The sequence below is a fragment of the Podarcis liolepis genome, assembly GCF_965112155.1.
Source record: "Podarcis liolepis genome assembly, chromosome: 8".
In the NCBI taxonomy this organism is placed as follows: Eukaryota; Metazoa; Chordata; class Lepidosauria; order Squamata; family Lacertidae; genus Podarcis; species Podarcis liolepis.
Window position 1 is genome coordinate 86,201,452 of NC_139560.1, and position 17,137 is coordinate 86,218,588.

A 17,137-nucleotide genomic window follows, 5' to 3' on the forward strand; every position below is an offset into this window, starting at 1 on the left:
AAGTACAAAATGTTATGCAGATTTTATTTTTAAAATGCAGATTAATCCAGAAATAGAATAAATTTATGAATGAGCAAATGTGAAATTGAGAAGAACCAGACCCAGACCCGTCTGTCCATCTCTGCCTCTGCCTAAACATTTCTATTGCAATCCAGAAGGACTGTGGGCTCTGGCTATGTGAGTGCCATGGATACTTGTCAGATTAAACCTGGAATGCCTCTTATAACAACTAGCAAAACTCTTCGCACTGCTTCCCATTTTGTGTGCCTTCGTAATCTTAAATAATTAGTTTTATAGCCTGTGTAACCCTGAGGAGTTGAGATGGACACCAAAGGCTCCTGCCTTTGTTTCCAGCAAAACAAGGGAAAAATGTTTCTATGTTATAAGAATATAATTAAAATTCCTTCTGTCTTTGCCAGCCTGAGTCCCAGGGAGGGGCCACAGCACATGCTTTGTGTGCCGAAGGCCCAGTTCAATCTGCACCTACAGTTTAAAGGATCTGACTGCACATGATGGAAAAGACCATAGGCTGAGGATTTGGTGAACTATGGCTGCCAGTCAGTGCTCGCCCACACCTTGCTTATTGCATGCCTAGAAAGCACGGGTCCAAGAGGTTTTCCACTTGTCCTGTGCTTTCTGTCCAAGCGGTCTTCTGTTTGCCCCACTGCTTTCCCCAGGAAAACCCTCTTTTAACGCTGAATTGTAACAAACGTCCATCTGTGGAAAACCTGATTGACATTTGCCTCAATTCGGCTGGAAAGTGTGGGTTTCTCTGGGGGGGGGATGGGGGGAGGTGCTGAACAAGCAGAAGTGTGGACAAGCACTCAGAGTTTTACTATTTTTATTATTATTTATTAAATTTGTACCCCCACCCTATACCCACAGGTCTCAGGACGAGAACGGTCTAAATGGGCAAACAACCTGGTAAAAGGCAGCTTCGTATGTCCCTATGACCCAAAAAGTCTTACAACACATCTGGAAGATGGTTAGGTTTATACTCCCAAATGTGACTCTCTAGTGAGAGAAAGTCTCTCCTCATGTTCTTGCTGTCTTCATCTGTTGCACAAACTGTAAAAACAAGCTCCTAATCTCAGATGTTGCAAAGGGATGTGAGAGTGGAGATGTCTCCAAAGTACATTGAAGCTCTTCAGAGCCATGTAGTTTAAAGCCACCTTCTGGAACTGTATCTGGAAGAGAACAAGGAGCCAATGCGGACATCCTAGTACAGGCGTGATGTGCTCCCAGCAGCTTTCATTCATCAGATGGAGTGAGGTTGTACTGAGTGTAGCTGAAGCTTCCAGGCAGTCTCATTTGGCAGTTCAACACAGCAATTTTGAAAATATTTAGACGCTAAGCAGGGAAATGCTCTCCCAGATATAGAAACAGTCTGACCTGCTATTTCAGTGGGGAAATGTATGCTTGTATTAGATGACATCCAAATATACAGAAAGTAACCATTTGGACCAAGCCCAGCACCTAGCAGGAGGAGGAAGGGAGAAGCACAGCAGAGAGAAACAGATGGGAATAGAGACTGAGAAGAAATGTACTCTGGCTAAACAGGCTGGGTGTCCTAAATGAAAGGACTCAAAGTCTGAAATGGAGTCTGACTAAATGTTGTGGAGAATCATGTATACTGAAACCAGATGTCTTTTTGCAGGGGGGGGGGAGAGCTGCTTTGTGAAGGGCTTTTCCCAATGGAGAAATGTATTCCTACCCCTCTTCTCCTGCTGGAACTACCCTCTACTGGCAAACAAACATTTGGAACTTCCGTGAAAAATCACCCTTAAGTGACTTCTCTTTTGAAAGAGCTATCAGGCTATCATCACACATATTTGCCCATAATGTTTCATAAAGCCCTAAGGATTTTCAAAGGGAACAGAAAGGTAACAAAAAGGAAATGCTACTCTTCAGCTTTGATCGTTATTTCAGTGAGGCAACATATGAGCCAGCGCTGGGACTTTTGTTGATCCAACAGCCCTTTCCCACTTCCCAGCCTTCATACAAAACTCAAAGCACCCTGCCTGTAGATGGGAAGTGAAAGCATCACAATATGAAACTGGGTTATTGCTGCACTCGGCCTGCCACACAGTCGCCTGCCCTTTACCTGATGACCCAAAATGCGGCTGATAAAACTAACCTATTTAAAGGCAATATTTGTAAACAAAGAGGAATCCAGACATAAGAGACATGCAGTTGAGTTGAAAGTGCTTAATTTTTGTTAGACTCCTGAGATGTCTGAAATTAAATGATGGCAACAGAAATGGATAGTGTGGGGCCTTACCTCTAACTCACGCATTCGAGATCCCTGCCCTTGCAGCTCACCTGAGTGCTTTATCCAAGGTCAGTCCAGTGAAGTCAAAGAAACGGAGATATTCTTCTGCTACCAGTTTGCTAAATTCATTACTGTAATTAAAGAGGCCACGGTCAGTGTACTTCTGCATACTCTTCACCAGAGAATCTAATTCCACAATCCACTGAACATGGGTTTGTGTTCCTACATTAGATACTTGTCCCAGCACATCCTCCATCTGTAGTGAAATGGATCCAGCCAAATATGAGCTCTTTCCAGCCCCATTGGTTTTCAACGGTAGAGCCAAGCCACCCCACTGGACTGAAAAATATCCATGCTCCAAGTTCACTATGTAAATGTATGTATTTTTGACTCATTGTGTGACTTGGACGTCCTTCCCCCTTTTAATGTTTGCTTCATTATTGCATTAATGAAGCAGACACTAGAATTCTCAATGACCAGTGAATAGCAGTTATTAAACGAACTGTCAGGACTTGGGAGCTAGCCAGGAGAACTGCTAGCAATGAAGGCTTTATACAGACCAAAGAACCAGAGCTGATGTGGTAAGCAAGGATATGGAATATTTTGTTGCAGTAATGGTAACTCTCACAACAAGCTTGCCTGGGTAAATTACCAGATTTTGTTCTCATTTCTGGTGCCACTCACTGGTGCAGGTTGAAATCTGCCACATCCAGATTGCTCTTTGCACATATCTACCGGCACTGATTTGTTGCAATAAATGAATTTTCAGATGGGTAGGTCTTGCAGCAAAAAGAACAGAGTCTTATGGCACCTGATAGACTGTTGTCTTTCTGTCTACCTGGTAGACTGTCGTCTATGACAGCTTATGAAAGCTTACGTTTTAGTTTTTAAGGTGTCCCATCACTGTTGCTTTTAACAAATGCATTTATTAGTATATATTCAATTCATATGGAGAAGCAATATATGTAACAAAAGCACATTAATTTCCACAACTTCCCAGCATTGCTGGTGAATGTGGGATTTACCAGTAAGTGATAGAGATGAGAGTAAAAGTGAGTCATTTGTTGCCATGCTAAATGCCTGTGAATAATCAAAGCATCTTGACCACTGTTCCCCAGGCTATGCCAAGCAAACAAGAAGAACAAAAAGAAAACATTGTGATTGATGGGAGTGTGTTTTTACATGAAACTCCAATTCACATGTTATGTATACTTGAAATCATGTTTGTTAACTCTAGTATTCCAAAAGGAGTAAGAATAAAAGTAACTAAAAGTCTTTTAAAAAACATACCTTCCCAAAGAAAAAACATTTCCATTCCTTTGAGTTATTAAATTTTCATATTGCCTTTCTGAAACAGCATAAATGCTGGAACAATAATTCTCCTAGGATATTTATTCATATAGCATAATGGGTTATCCAGGCCAGCTCTCTCAAGACCGCCATGGGGATTATGGTCAGGAGGACAACAGTACATTCCTAGGCAGGGTGGGGCGGGTATCTCCAGCCACAGTACTTTTTCCCGTGGAACAGTCTGCCCAACCTCCTAGATGTTCAGAGTGACACCCTTGCCTGTCCTTCCTAAAGAGTTTGTTTCCAGACATAAGCACCCCACTGGTTCTCTCTCTACATCAAACTGCTGAGTGGGGTCAGCCAGAGTTTTGGAGTGTATCGTCAGCAATATTCTGATGACACACAGCTCTTCTGAGACCCTCAGATGAAGGCTCTTGGGCCAGAATTAGCCAACCCTGGATCAAGCCATCTCATTTACCAGTCATATTGTGAAGTGTTTAAAGACAAGCAGTAAAAGCAGAAAGAAATTAGGCTCAGAAAGCACAAGCACAGCAGAGATGTCTCCGCTGCAGAGCAAGGCGATATCCTTTTCTCCTTGATCTAGTCATTTGGCATCTTTTGGTCATCTCGTGAGCAGCTCAGTTGCTATATTTCCCTTTCCAGAGAGCAACTAGAGAAAGTCATGATGGGAACCGATGTCTGCAGGGAAATCAGGACCGGCCAACCCCTGAGGCAGGCTGAAACAGCCACCTTGGGTGGCAGAATCCTACAGGGTAGTGCCCCCACGAGTGCCCCACCTGCCCCTGCTGCCACTGGGAAGAAGAAGAGTTTGGATTTGATATCCCGGTTTATCACTACCTGAAGAAGTCTCAAAGCGGCTAACATTCTCCTTTCCCTTCCTCCCCCACAACAAACACTCTGTGAGGTGAGTGGGGCTGAGAGACTTCAGAGAAGTGTGACTGGCCCAAGGTCACCCAGCAGCTGCATGTGGAGGAGAGGAGACATGAACCCAGTTCACCAAATTACAGGTCCACCGCTCTTAACCACTACACCACACTGGCTCTGGGGTCTACTGGGGTTGTGTGGCTGCAGCTTCTTCTGTTGAGATCTGTGTGACCCCAGTAAGCGAGGCTGGGGTGAGGAGGCAGAACCTTCCTGTTTCACCTCAGGTGGCCCAGTGGGTGGGGACACCCATGAGGAAAATTTAATTGATTTTTTTTTTTTAGTGCAACTGCAAAAAAGATAATGCTATTCTAGGCTGCATCAACAGAAGTATAGTACTGCTCTATCCTGCCTTAAGGGACGCGGGTGGTGCTGTGGTCTAAACCACAGAGCCTAGGGCTTGGCAATCAGAAGGTCGGCAGTTCGAATCCCCACGACGGGGCGAGCTCCTGTTGCTCAGTCCCTGATCCTGCCAACCTAGCAGTTCTAAAGCATGTCAAAGTGCAAGTAGATAAATAGGTACCGCTCCGGAGGGGAAGGTAAATGGCGTTTCTGTGCACTGTTCTGGTTTGCCAGAAGCGGCTTAGTCATGCTGGCCACATGACCCGGAAGATGTACGCCGGCTCCCTCGGCCAATAAAGCGAGATGAGCGCTGCAACTCCAGAGTCGGCCACGACTGGCCCTAACAGTCAGGGGTCCCTTTACCTTTATCCTGCCTTGATCATACCACACCTGGAGTGCTGTGTCCAGTTCGGGCCCCACAATTTAAGATGGATATTGGCAAGTTGAAAAGTGTGTTGAGGAGGGTGACCAAGATAATAAAGGGTCTGGAAACTAAGCCTTATGAGGAATGGTTGAGGGAATTGGGTATGTTTAGCCTGGAGAAGTGGAGACCAAGAGGATATAAGGTAGCCATCTTCTAATATACCAAGGGCTGTCACATCAAAAAGGAGCAAGCCAAACTAACAGCTCCAAGTTACAAGAAAGGAGATTCTGATGAAACATCAAGAAGAGCTTTCTGACAGCAAGAGCTGTTTGACAGTGGATAGTGTCTCCCTTGGGAGGTGGTGGGCTCTCCTTCCTGGGAGGTGTTTAAGGAGAGGTTGGATGGCCATCTATCATGGATGCTTTAGATGAGATTCCTGCATTGCAGGGTATTGGGCTTGGTGATGATACTTCTCCTTTACATCTGCAGGTGAGTCAGTGGATGAGCTAGACTGTTGCCTTGCTTTGGTAATGGACTGGAAGAGAGCCAACAAACCGAAGCTGAATCCAAATAAGACTATGGCACTATCAGTGGGCAGTTGCCTAGACCTGAAGGAGTGGGAATGCAGCTTGGGGGGTCCTTCAGGATCCTTTGCTGTTGCTTGAGCCTCAGGTGGTCTCCATGGCACTGATTGCCTTCCATCAGCCTCAGCTGGTGGCCTTGCTGCACCCCTATCTGGACAGGGACACCCTAACTTCTGTTGGCTGTGCTCTGGTAGCCTCTCTAGATTAAATGACTGCAACACGTTATATGTGGGACTGGCTCTGACGCTGGTTCAGAAACTTCAGCGGGTATAGGAATCAGCAGCCAGGGTGCTCATCAGGGAAGACTGCTTCTGCTGCAACTGTATGGGCTGCCAAGTCTGGGCCCAAGAGACACTGCTGGTTTTAAACAATCTATTAAACTATCGGGGTTATTGGGTTTGCCTGTTGCTCTGTTGTGTATTTTTGCATTTTTATATGGTAAACCACCCTGTGAGCCTCAGAAGAAGGGCTGTAAGGAAAGGTGGAGTTTATATTTGAAGACTTGAACTGGCCCTAGTAGATTTGAAATCTCTACCATATGCCTATTCCTTTTTAAGCATCAATCCTTTGCTTGTCTCTGGGGAATGCTTCTCCAGCCCTCTTCCCCATCATCTCTCTCCTTTCTCTCTTTAAACTTTAAATTAGAAACAAAAATGGAAAGCAGGAACACAATGTCAGGAGAAGCTGTCGCTTAGAAAATCAGGTTCCTCTTTTTTCAGCAAATGAGGTCAATGTGCCCTTCGGGAGACATTGTAATAAAGCTATTTTCATGCTGTTTGGGACTTTAAATTAGTAGGTGCCCCTTTCTCTCAGAAAATTAGTAGGTGCCCCTTCTCTCAGTGTTCTGATGGGAAACTGCCCCATTTAGTTTCAAGACATAACATTTGAGTGCAAAATATGTTTAAATGTGAATGCTAATATTGTGGGATGGGGACAAGAACTATTGAGATTTGCCATACAGCAAGCCTTAAGAGCAGAAGTACAACAAGAAACATGGGCTCAGTTTCCCCACATAATAAAATATTAGAGAGAGGGAGGGAGAGAGGGAGGGAGTGGTGCTGATTTGAAGCAAGCCCTGAAAGACACACTCTGTCTCTAATCTCTGACCGCAGTGTACTGTTGGTGGAAGTTGACTCTATAGGTGCTCAGGGAAAAGGTGCATACGCATGTGTCCCAGGGCTAAGACCTCAAATGGAAAAGATTCCAAGATAAAGCCTTGCATGAGCCCTGACACAATTAAACCCTATGCAAAGGGGTGAAGCTTTCCATGGAGGAACTGAATTTGGGGAAACTTAAACTTTTTTTTTTACTGTGGAGATTGTCTAGATAATAATGGTGGTGGAGAAATGTTAGCGGGAAACCTTTTATGTTATAAATTCAACAAAGTTTCTCCATATCTTTTTCAACCACTGTTTCTCCAATCTGCTGCTGCTTGGGTGATTTTTTTTTAAAAGTTTTTCTAAAGCCACTCAGAAATCACATAGAGAGCATGGCAATGTCACATTGCAACCAGAGGTGGCTATGTTTTTCGACAGAGTAGATCCACTGAAACTAATGAACATTTATTTATTTATTTATTTATTTAGTTAATTTATTGCATGTATACACTACCTGTGTATACTGGTGAGCCAGTGTGGTGTAGTGGTTAAGAGCGGTAGTCTCGTAATCTGGGGAACCGGGTTCGCCTCTCCGCTCCTCCACCTGCAGCTGCTGGGTGACCTTGGGCCAGTCACACTTCTTTGAAGTCTCTCAGCCCCACTTACCTCACAGAGTGTTTGTTGTGGGGGAGGAAGGGAAAGGAGATTGTTAGCCGCTTTGAGACTCCTGAAGGGGAGTGAAAGGCGGGATATCAAATCCAAACTCTTCTTCTTCTTCTACCTTCATATTCCAAGGATCTCAAGGTGGTTTGCATGCTTCTTCTCCTCCCCATTTCATCCTCACAACAGCCCTGTGAGGTGGGTTAGGACAGGAGGTGGTGACTGGCCCAAGCTCACCTACTGCACTTCATGGTTGAGTGCAGATTCAAACCCTGCTCTCCAAGATTCAAACCCTGCTCTCCAAGATCCTCGTCCAGTACTCTAACCATCCCACCACACTGGCTCTCCTAACATGACTCGGTTAAGTCCATTAATTTCAGTGGGTCTGCTCTGAGTATACTGTCTCTCTCCCACTCTGGCCACACTGCATTGGCTATTTAGTAGGCATGACTAGTTGGGACAAAGTGGGTAAGGAGGCACATTCAGATCAATCAAATGGGGATCTTTTTTACCCCTGTTGCATTTCCTTCAGTGAGCATCTCCATCCACATTTTATGTGCAACTGGATCAGGGTAAGGGAATTGAGAGTTGCTCCAATTGCTACAAAAGCAGGGGCATCTTCTCTCTTCCTCCTCACTTCCAGACCTTTGCAAACGTTTTCATATTCTGTGGCAAATTACGGTAAAGGGGGGGGCACCCCTTTCATGAAAAGAAAACACCCCTCCCCCTTTGGCTCTGCACTTATCCTGGTTTTTTGATGATGGCACTTACTTCTTTCCCAGCTGGCGGGCTACGTCACAGTGCTTGAAACCTTCAAGGTGATACAGGCGTTTGGCCAGTCTCTTGGCGGCCGCGTTGTCTGCCTTGCAGCCATTGACAAGGGTGTCTGTGCTTCCCTGGTCAAGTTGTTCTGTGCTGCCCATATCAGAGTCTGAGTCAGAAAGGGCATCTTTTATGCTGGCATCACTGCAAGGACAAAACAACAACAACACACAGCTAAATAAGCAAAAGTTTAACAGGGTAGTGAAGCTATCAGGCATAACAATACCCCCATCAATTAAACCATGTTGTTTTTACAAAGTACTATATTTTTGCCCCAAATCTACATTGATAAGTTGTTCAAATAGATATGAGAGTAGTTTTCCACAAGCGGATACCACATTGGCAGACACTGGTTTAAATGTATTTTTTCTTACATTTCTTACATGTTATATGTTCGGATCATCAAAACAGGATTTTTCTGCCTTATCTTAAAACATGGGTCAGCAACCTTATTCAGCCATGGGCCGGTCCACACCCCCCTCAGACCATGTGGGGGGCCAGACTATATTTGGGGTGTGTGTGAACGAATTCCTATGCCCCACAAATAACCCAGAGATGCATTTTAAATAAAAAGACACGTTTTACTCATGTAAAAACACGCTGATTCCTGGACCGTCCATGGGCCAGATTGAGAAGGCGAATGGGCCGCATCCGGCCCCCAGGACTTAGGCTGCCTACCCCTGTCTTAAAATGTCTGACGAGGACCTCAGCATTCCACATATAGGATGTTTGGAATACAGGGGTCACACTTCACAATATACCAGGATTTGGGGTAAGTGAGGAGCACAGCTTCAGTCTGTACAAAACAATTCAAATGATATGTAACCATTGTTTCTGTGGTCTCTCAAGAAGCCAAAGATCATCAATTAAGACTTCCAGATTAATGAGTTGATAGGATAGTTTTATTATGAAGACAGCTGTCGAGAGTTAACATATGTTAGGATTCATACTACTTTGGCCTCATAACAGGTTGCCTTCAGGTACAAAACATACGCACTATGAGTATGGAACACTCAAGTATATTTTTTATAAACGATCGCTTAAAATACATGGAAAGAGATGAGAAGCAATGGGCTGAGCTGTCGCTTCCATGCAGAGCAGAAACACAACCGTCTCAACATGTTGCATTTGTCTACCTGAGCACAGATTCTAGTGTGACAATGTTCAGAAGCAGCCTTTAGACCCGAATGTTTAAGGCCCTTTTAGGCTGTCATGATTAGAAACCTGTGCTCTGATCTTGACACATTTATAGATATGTCCTCCTTTCCTTACATCTTATTTATTCCATACATCTGGGATTTAACCTGGTTTCTGTCTTGGGACCGTGCACTGGCCTTATAGCACCTTTAGAATATATGGCATTTTGCAAATGAAAAAATAAAAAAAATGTACCTATCCCAAAGAACTTCAATATAACTTTACTATAAGATAAAGATGTAGCCTTTTTATGATCGTTTACTGAAAACTAACATTTTCAATTAACATTTTAAATAGAAAATGCAGAAAAACATGAAATCCCATAACAACTTATATTTTAAAAAATATATCTTATTGCAGTAGCAATAAAACTACACCTTTCCTTTTAAGATGTATCCAGAATTCTCTTTCCTTGTGTAATTTTGATTACATTATATAAATTCATAAGCTTATATAGAACGGTAATATTCCATATTTTATCTATTTTATATAATTTATTTTATATTCCTTTTTTTCCAGTGGAATCAAACTGTTGTTACAAATGTTTGCAGTTAACACTTTTGGTGCCATTCAATAGCTACTATCATTTAATACTAGAATCATAGCCATCGTATGTTGATTTTAGGCACCCATTCTTTAGCCCAAACCCCACACAATATGCAACTCCTCTGGCTTCAAAACCAATGGTGTGCCTGAACAGAATCATACGAAGACCCCCAAATGCTACAAATACCCCAAATATCAAATCATGGAAGCGCAGGGTGTAAAAATCTGATTTCTGCCACTGCAAGCCACCTGCCCTCTCAGCACTGCTACAGTTGTAATTTCTTCAACTTTAGACTATGAATTGTACGGAACATGACATGACCTGCTCTTCCCACCCCACCAGATCTGCAATATACTTCACACCCATCAAGCTTTCTCACCTCTATATAGAACTGGCCAAGGAGCTACGTGACCAAACATATATCGGCCATACCATGCCATAGTCCCTGATTCTGAAGTGGTGTCCCTATGTCACCAAGAAGAAAGCCTCTTAAAAAAATTCTTTTGTACATAGTGCATCAAGGAGTAGGGCTTAATAAAAGCAAGCCCGACATTACCTAGGGCAGTGTTTCCCAACCTTTTTTGGGCAAAGGCACACTTGTTTCATGAAAAAAATATCGAGGCACACCACCATTACAGCCCCGTGACGTCAGCGCGCAGCGTCACGCCGGGAGGGACGCACGAAAGTGTAAGTTTCAATTTTTTCCCCTCCCCCTTGCCTTCCTTCTGTGCCAACCGCCAAAAAGCCAAGAATCGCGGGACTGCCGGCGGAGGGGGGGAGGGCGAGTGGAGGCAGCGGCGAGCCCCATTCCTCCCCATCCGCCCCATTCCGTGCAAGGAGCGGGAACAGGTGTGAGAAGGGGGTCAAACCTGCGGGTCGGCGCCGGGGAACCTCCAAGCTTTGGGGGTGGGGGGGAGGAGGCAGCAAAGCGAGGCAGGAAGGAGAGCGCGGCTTGGCTGGGTGAGCTTTGGCAGGGGCAGGGAATGAGAGCCGCGAGGCGGGCGCTGCGGACGGAGGCGCTGCCCGCCGAGCTCGCAGGCAGCCAGGCAGGCAGACGGCGAGAGCCCCGCGCTGGGCGGCCTCTCCTCGCCGCCGCCGCCCCGCCTCTCGCCACCCGACTCACCCGCCTCCCTCCAGGGACGGCGCCCCAATCGAAAATTTGACTTTAAAAAAAATATATATATATTTCGAATTTTTTAATTTTTCCCACGGCACACCAGGCAACATCTCGCGGCACACTAGTGTGCCGCTGAACAGTGGTTGAAAAACACTGACCTAGGGAATGATATTGTGCTAATGGGGGGATTGGTTGGTGGGAGACTGTGGGGACTTCCTTGCTTCTGGAGGGCAGAAAGAAGACAGGCCCTCTGTGGGGCGTAAAGGGAGCCCCTGGCCAAAGTGGGCTGGGGCTGATGAGGGATTTCCTCCCAATGCAAACAAGCAGCTTCAGAAAAGGCGCTTCCCTGAGCACTGTAAGGTAAAAAGGGAAAGGACCCCTGGAGGGTTAAGTCCAGTCAAAGGCGATTATGGGGTGCGGCGCTCATCTCACAGTGGAGAAAACGATGACAATTGTCTTCCCTGCTTGTAGCGATCTTGGCAACTATCAGTGCCCACAGTAAACTAGATAATTATTAACTCCCTAAAAACTTGCACACCAGGTGCAAATTAAGGCATTTGATATCACATCTAGCAGAATTCCTGAAGGCAGAGAGCATTTTCTAAAGGTAAATGAACAAGAAGTGGAGTCTATAGAAAGAAACGCTGATAATATATTTTCATCATTTATCTCTTCCCTCCTTCTCTCTCCTATAGTAAAAACCAAGACTGTAAACTCCTTTAGTTGCATGCTGCCTTTTCCTCCCGACCCTGCTTTCTTAAGCACTGAGGCAATATATAAATAATTAGGGTTGTTGACCAATTAATGCAATTTAAAGTGCAAACCTATATTCAGAAATAAGTACCATTAAGTTTAATGGGTGGGCTTTGCTCCCAGGTATGTGGGTATAGGATTGCCACTTCAGTTTATTAATAATGCAATTAATTAATTAATTATTAATAATACAATTAATAATCAGTCTTTAACCAATTAATATATTAACTAGGGTTATATTAATTAGGAATATATCTGCATGTCATCAGAATCTCAGTACAAGTGCCTTCTGAAGATACTTATGAAAATGTGATAACAATTGAATAAACAAAATCTATGCATCTTCAATCAAATTTAGCATCCAACAATTAATAAAGCCTGCAGCTCTATAAATATCGCAACCACATCAAGAATATGAAATAAAGCTGAGTTTTCAAGTGATACATTAGTGAATAATTGGTTAAAACAGCACAGTTAATCAACTGCAAATATCCAACTTATTGACAGCTGTTAGTATAAGAGGATCATTTTACCTGATTGAATTAATAAGCCTTGTGGCATCTTCTTCTGGTCTCTCCATGTGGTACCCATTTGGGATGTTTTTCAGAGATACCCTGCTCAGCACATTTTCGGACCGGCTGCTGGTGATGGAATGCTTCAGGGGGCTCCCATCTATCGCCCCGGCCATTGTGTCTTCCTGCTTGTCTGTTCTTGTGGGCTCCAGGACTTCCTTCCCGTGAGCAAGGAGTTTCTGTTCTAAAAGTTCAGAGCTTTCCTTAGTTCTTTGCTGAATAAGAGGTGTGAGTGGAGCTTCAAAGCTAACACAGCTGTCTGTCTCATCTGTCAGTGAGAGCACATCCAAGGAATCCAGACTGCTATAGTATGTACCCTTCATGAGGTCAGATTCAACAATTTTTTCAAAGGTAGAACTGAATCCGTCCCTGATGTCTTTGAATGCAAAATCTTCCCTGTCATCATCACTGCAACTTAGCTTGCATTCTGCACCAGTGAAGCTGAAATGAAATCATACCACTCAACAATAAAGAAGTTGCACTCACTGAATGTCATTTTTTTCAGAGATAGTATAATTTGTGAACTCGCTTTCAAGAGTAGAGATGAAAATCACAGAATATAGGAAAGCTTTTGCGGTGAAACATACCTGATCCTACAATATAACTTTTGCAATAATCTAGTCAACTGCTGTAGCACAAGATACTCTCTAAGACCATAAAATATCTAACAGCCTGGTTTTTTCTTAGACACCTCCATGACATGCTGAAGAGGCAAAATGTTTTTGCGTTAATTTTTAAAACAAGAAAAGCAGTTTGCTTCTTTAGCAGAGAAAGGGGTGGAATGAGAACTTCAAAGAATGAGAAATTCTTTGATATGTAGAAGGATAATAAATAGAACCAAGAAGACAGAATCTGGCTCCAAAATGGGAAACATTTGAGCAAGGCTGCAAGAAGCTTCTGACATACAAGACATACTGCACAACTCCTCTGATAATTAATTCCTTTGTGTCTGGATTTTGTGTCAAAGAGGTAACACAGTCACAGAATCCCGGGGCTGGCTCAGGCTATTCAGGTGAGAAATCTGAATCAGCCCATTCAGGTGAGAAATCTGAATCAGCCCACCCACCACCCAAGGAAGTTTACTTGCCTAGGAATTCCTGTTGGAGAAGGCAGAGGGAACAACCCCAGGGGATGGCTCCAAGTTGGAGTACCAGCCCTTTAAATAAAAAGCTGACACACTGGGGAAAGGAGGAACAAAAGGGGCAGCAAAGGAGGGCAACCTCTGAGCCAGCGGCAGCCTTGAAAATGTTTATTTGGTAGTGGCATTCCCAAACCCAGGTCCCAGCTTAAGGCAGCTTTCAGGAGAAACTCAAAGGCATACACACTAATCTGAGTATCAAATGAATGGACTACATTTCTGTTACCTTATCTGTTCTTCTCCATCCTCCGGATCAAACAGCTCTGCAACATCCTGCTGGAGATGCAACCCTGCATTGCTGAGTGTCTCGTTGAATAGCACCGTGTTCTTTTCCAAAGCAGCAGCACCAGTCCTCGGAGTGGTTTGAGTCTGTGTCAGAGCTTCCCCCTTGCTGTCAAAATCTCTCTGTTCTCCAGACTCAGACTCTGTGTGTAACCCATTTGTCAGCACCAGGCTGCTGATACTGTCCCTGGCACTTCCTGACTGTCCCCTTCCCTGCTGCAGAGCCTTCTCCCTCCCTGTGTCTGCTGCTGCTCCCTGATGTTGGATTGCATTTTCCGCACAGGAACCCTGATCTGTGCCTTTGTACATTGATCTGGGTGGCTCGTCAGCATTGTTCCGGATGCTGGATGTGATGCCAGGGGTTTCTGCTGGCTCTGTCGGCCACTTGCTCTCCTTCGAGAGGACTGTGGCTAGCTGCATGCTTGAGGTATGTGGCTCATTATATGCTGCCGGTGATTGTGAAAATGGAATATTTCCATTCATGTTCTGTTGGTTCTTGCTTGACTCGTTGATTTGAATATTGCCTACAAAGAGAAAGAGAGAGAGAGAGAACATCAGAATCTCAAAATGAATTGAAAAAGGTATTTAAATATACCTTCCTGAAGAAACCAGAGGCCTTTCTCCTGGGCATAGTCGGCCAATCGGTGCCAAAGAAGGATAGAACTTTTTTTATGTATGCAACAACAGCAGCAAGGATACTTATTGCAAAGTATTGGAAGACACAAGAACTACCCACTCTGGAAGAATGGCAGATGAAAGTGATGGACTACATGGAATTGGCGGAAATGACTGGCAGAATCCGAGACCAGGGAGAAGAGTCGGTGGAAGAAGATTGGAGGAAATTTAAAGACTATTTACAGAAATATTGCAAAATTAAGGAATGTTAGAATGATGTTGGATTGAAGTTAAGTGGTTTCTAGCTGTAATGGTTTAAAAGAATATGGAAAAACTGGATTTTTAATAGGTAAAAATTTAATGTTATAATATATTAAGATTAAACATCAGGATAATAAGGAGGGAAAGGAATTGCTGAACTAATAAACTGAACTGGAACACAAAAAAGGGAGGTATGAGGAGGTCCGGGAAACAAGTAAATGAAAGATAAGTGATGTAAAGATGGAATTATTTTTAACTGTTTTTTATTTCCTATTTTTTCTTTTTTCTTTTTCATTATGTAATATTGTGAAAACTTTAATAAATATTTATAAAAAAAGAGAGAACATCAGAATCTCAACTGATTAATCTTTAAAATTAAATGACAGTTAAATGATGATAAGGCTTATTAAAACCTGGCATCTCCAGCCAAAAGAAAACCCAGGCACCAAGCACTGCGTTGGCACATGTCCACCTTTTTCTCCCTTCCTGCCCCTGATTCCATTGCTCCCCTAACTCCTAAGCCTTTAAACAAAAGCATCATACTGTGTAAAGTGCCTTGTCCATTGGTGGTCCTACATAAATAATTCAGCTGAAAGTATCACTTTATGTGATGTTGGTAAAGCATGGTGAGCTAGCATGTTAAAGTGCTAGTGGATCACTCTGTATATTTGGATCACAACAGCTTTACTTCTATGACCAGAGAATTGTACTTAGTAGAATTGTTCATAATGCACTAGCATCTCTTATGTTAGTGTGTTTATACTCGCCCTTTTGGCTGGGTTCCCCCAGCCACTCTGGACAGCTTACAGCACATATAAAAACATAGTAAAATGTCAAACATTAAAAACTTCCCAACTTCAGGTGTCTTCTAAAAGTTTTTTATCTCCTTGACATCTGATGGGAGGCTGCTCCACACCTTATGCTTTGAACTGAGCTGTGTGGGCTCTTCTTAACCATGAACTGGGAAATGCTGACAACTAGAGAGCATGCAGACTGTTACGTTCTGCTGGACTACTATCACATGTGGCAAAATCCAAACTCTTCTTCTTCCCTTGCAGTTAAAAGTGGAATTCTTTATTTACAGCACCTCCTGCCCTAAAGACTCAAGGCAGATTATGGCAATTTCACTCTGGCAGCGTTTATAGTCTTGGCATATGAGAGAATATTTGTAATTTCCGTAACACCTTAAACTACAGCAAAAATGTGCAAATTTGCAGTTTTGTTCCTGCTGACAAGTTAGTTATAAATATCTTTCTCAGTGCAAGAGTAACACCTTTTGCTTCCCATGAATACTGCTGAGATGTATCACACCAGTAGGGTGATTGGAAATGTGAATTTACTGGTGTGTAATGAGGAAATTCCATTTAGATTCAAGGAGGGCTTTTACTGGCTGGAACCAAAAGACGGACCATACCTTTGGTATACATACTGTTTTGAGGTGTTTGGGGGGTGGGGTGAGGTGGGGGTAGGCTGTATGCCTGAGTCTTATATCCAACAAGGATCCAATTGCTGGAATAGGCATACAAGTTTCTTGCTAATGGCCCCTAAGCATGGGTCATTAGATACCAAAAGAAATGGCTCTCTGCCAGAGGACAAATGGGGGAGCCCCCCCCCAACTGTCAAAGCTAGAGTAGAGATGTGTGAACTAGAAGCAGGAAGCAGGCTGGGCAGCTGAGAGAGAGAGGACTCGGCTACCCTAGAAAAGAAAAAGCGCTTTATATGAGTTACAACACTGTGACACCAGAGGGCACTGCGGAGTCCCGTCGTTTGCCAATGGGATTTCCCTTTAAGAAGTTTACAACACGTTTAACAGAATCATGTTATTTTTGCTGTGTCTAGATCCAGCCAGAGTGAGGCCTGATTTCTGTTGGAATTGAAGAATATGAACTACCTGTAAGAAAGAACTGGTGTGACAACCATAGAGAGAATATGGGGCACAACACAAACTGAGAAATAAGAGGTAAAGCCAAGACTTTATGTTGGGGGTTCATGAGTACTCTGTAGTTTGCTCCAAAAGAAGCTGATCTTTTGAAGGTGCTCAGTTTGAGCTGCTACAACTTACCTGACACCTTTCTTACCTTCTCTTCCAATCATCCCCCCCAATCTAACAACTTACCTTTGGGGCAGGGGCGATGGCAGCAGAGGTAGCAGTGGGCACTTCAAGGACCCTGGGATGGGCTTAGAGGACTAAAGATGCTCTGCTGGGGCTTGCAAACATCTGCCACCACTCCAGATTTTGAGTTTGGGGGTCAGTGAAGAGGGTGGCAGCTGTAGAGGCAAGA

The 17,137-nt window shown here is 43.8% G+C and overlaps 1 protein-coding gene across 1 annotated transcript in view; it reads right to left on the bottom strand.

The window, feature by feature from the left end:
• PSD2 (pleckstrin and Sec7 domain containing 2) overlaps window positions 1–17,137 on the bottom strand; it is a 59,196-nt gene that overhangs the window by 28,495 nt on the left and 13,564 nt on the right. The window contains exons 2-5 of the mRNA XM_083519184.1: window positions 13,924–14,503; window positions 12,521–13,000; window positions 8,323–8,517; window positions 2,323–2,403 (exon numbers count right to left, since the gene is read on the bottom strand). Of these exons, the coding sequence (XP_083375310.1) occupies window positions 2,323–2,403; window positions 8,323–8,517; window positions 12,521–13,000; window positions 13,924–14,462 (1,295 nt within the window). The 5' untranslated portion in view covers window positions 14,463–14,503. The remainder of the gene's footprint in view (window positions 1–2,322; window positions 2,404–8,322; window positions 8,518–12,520; window positions 13,001–13,923; window positions 14,504–17,137) is intronic.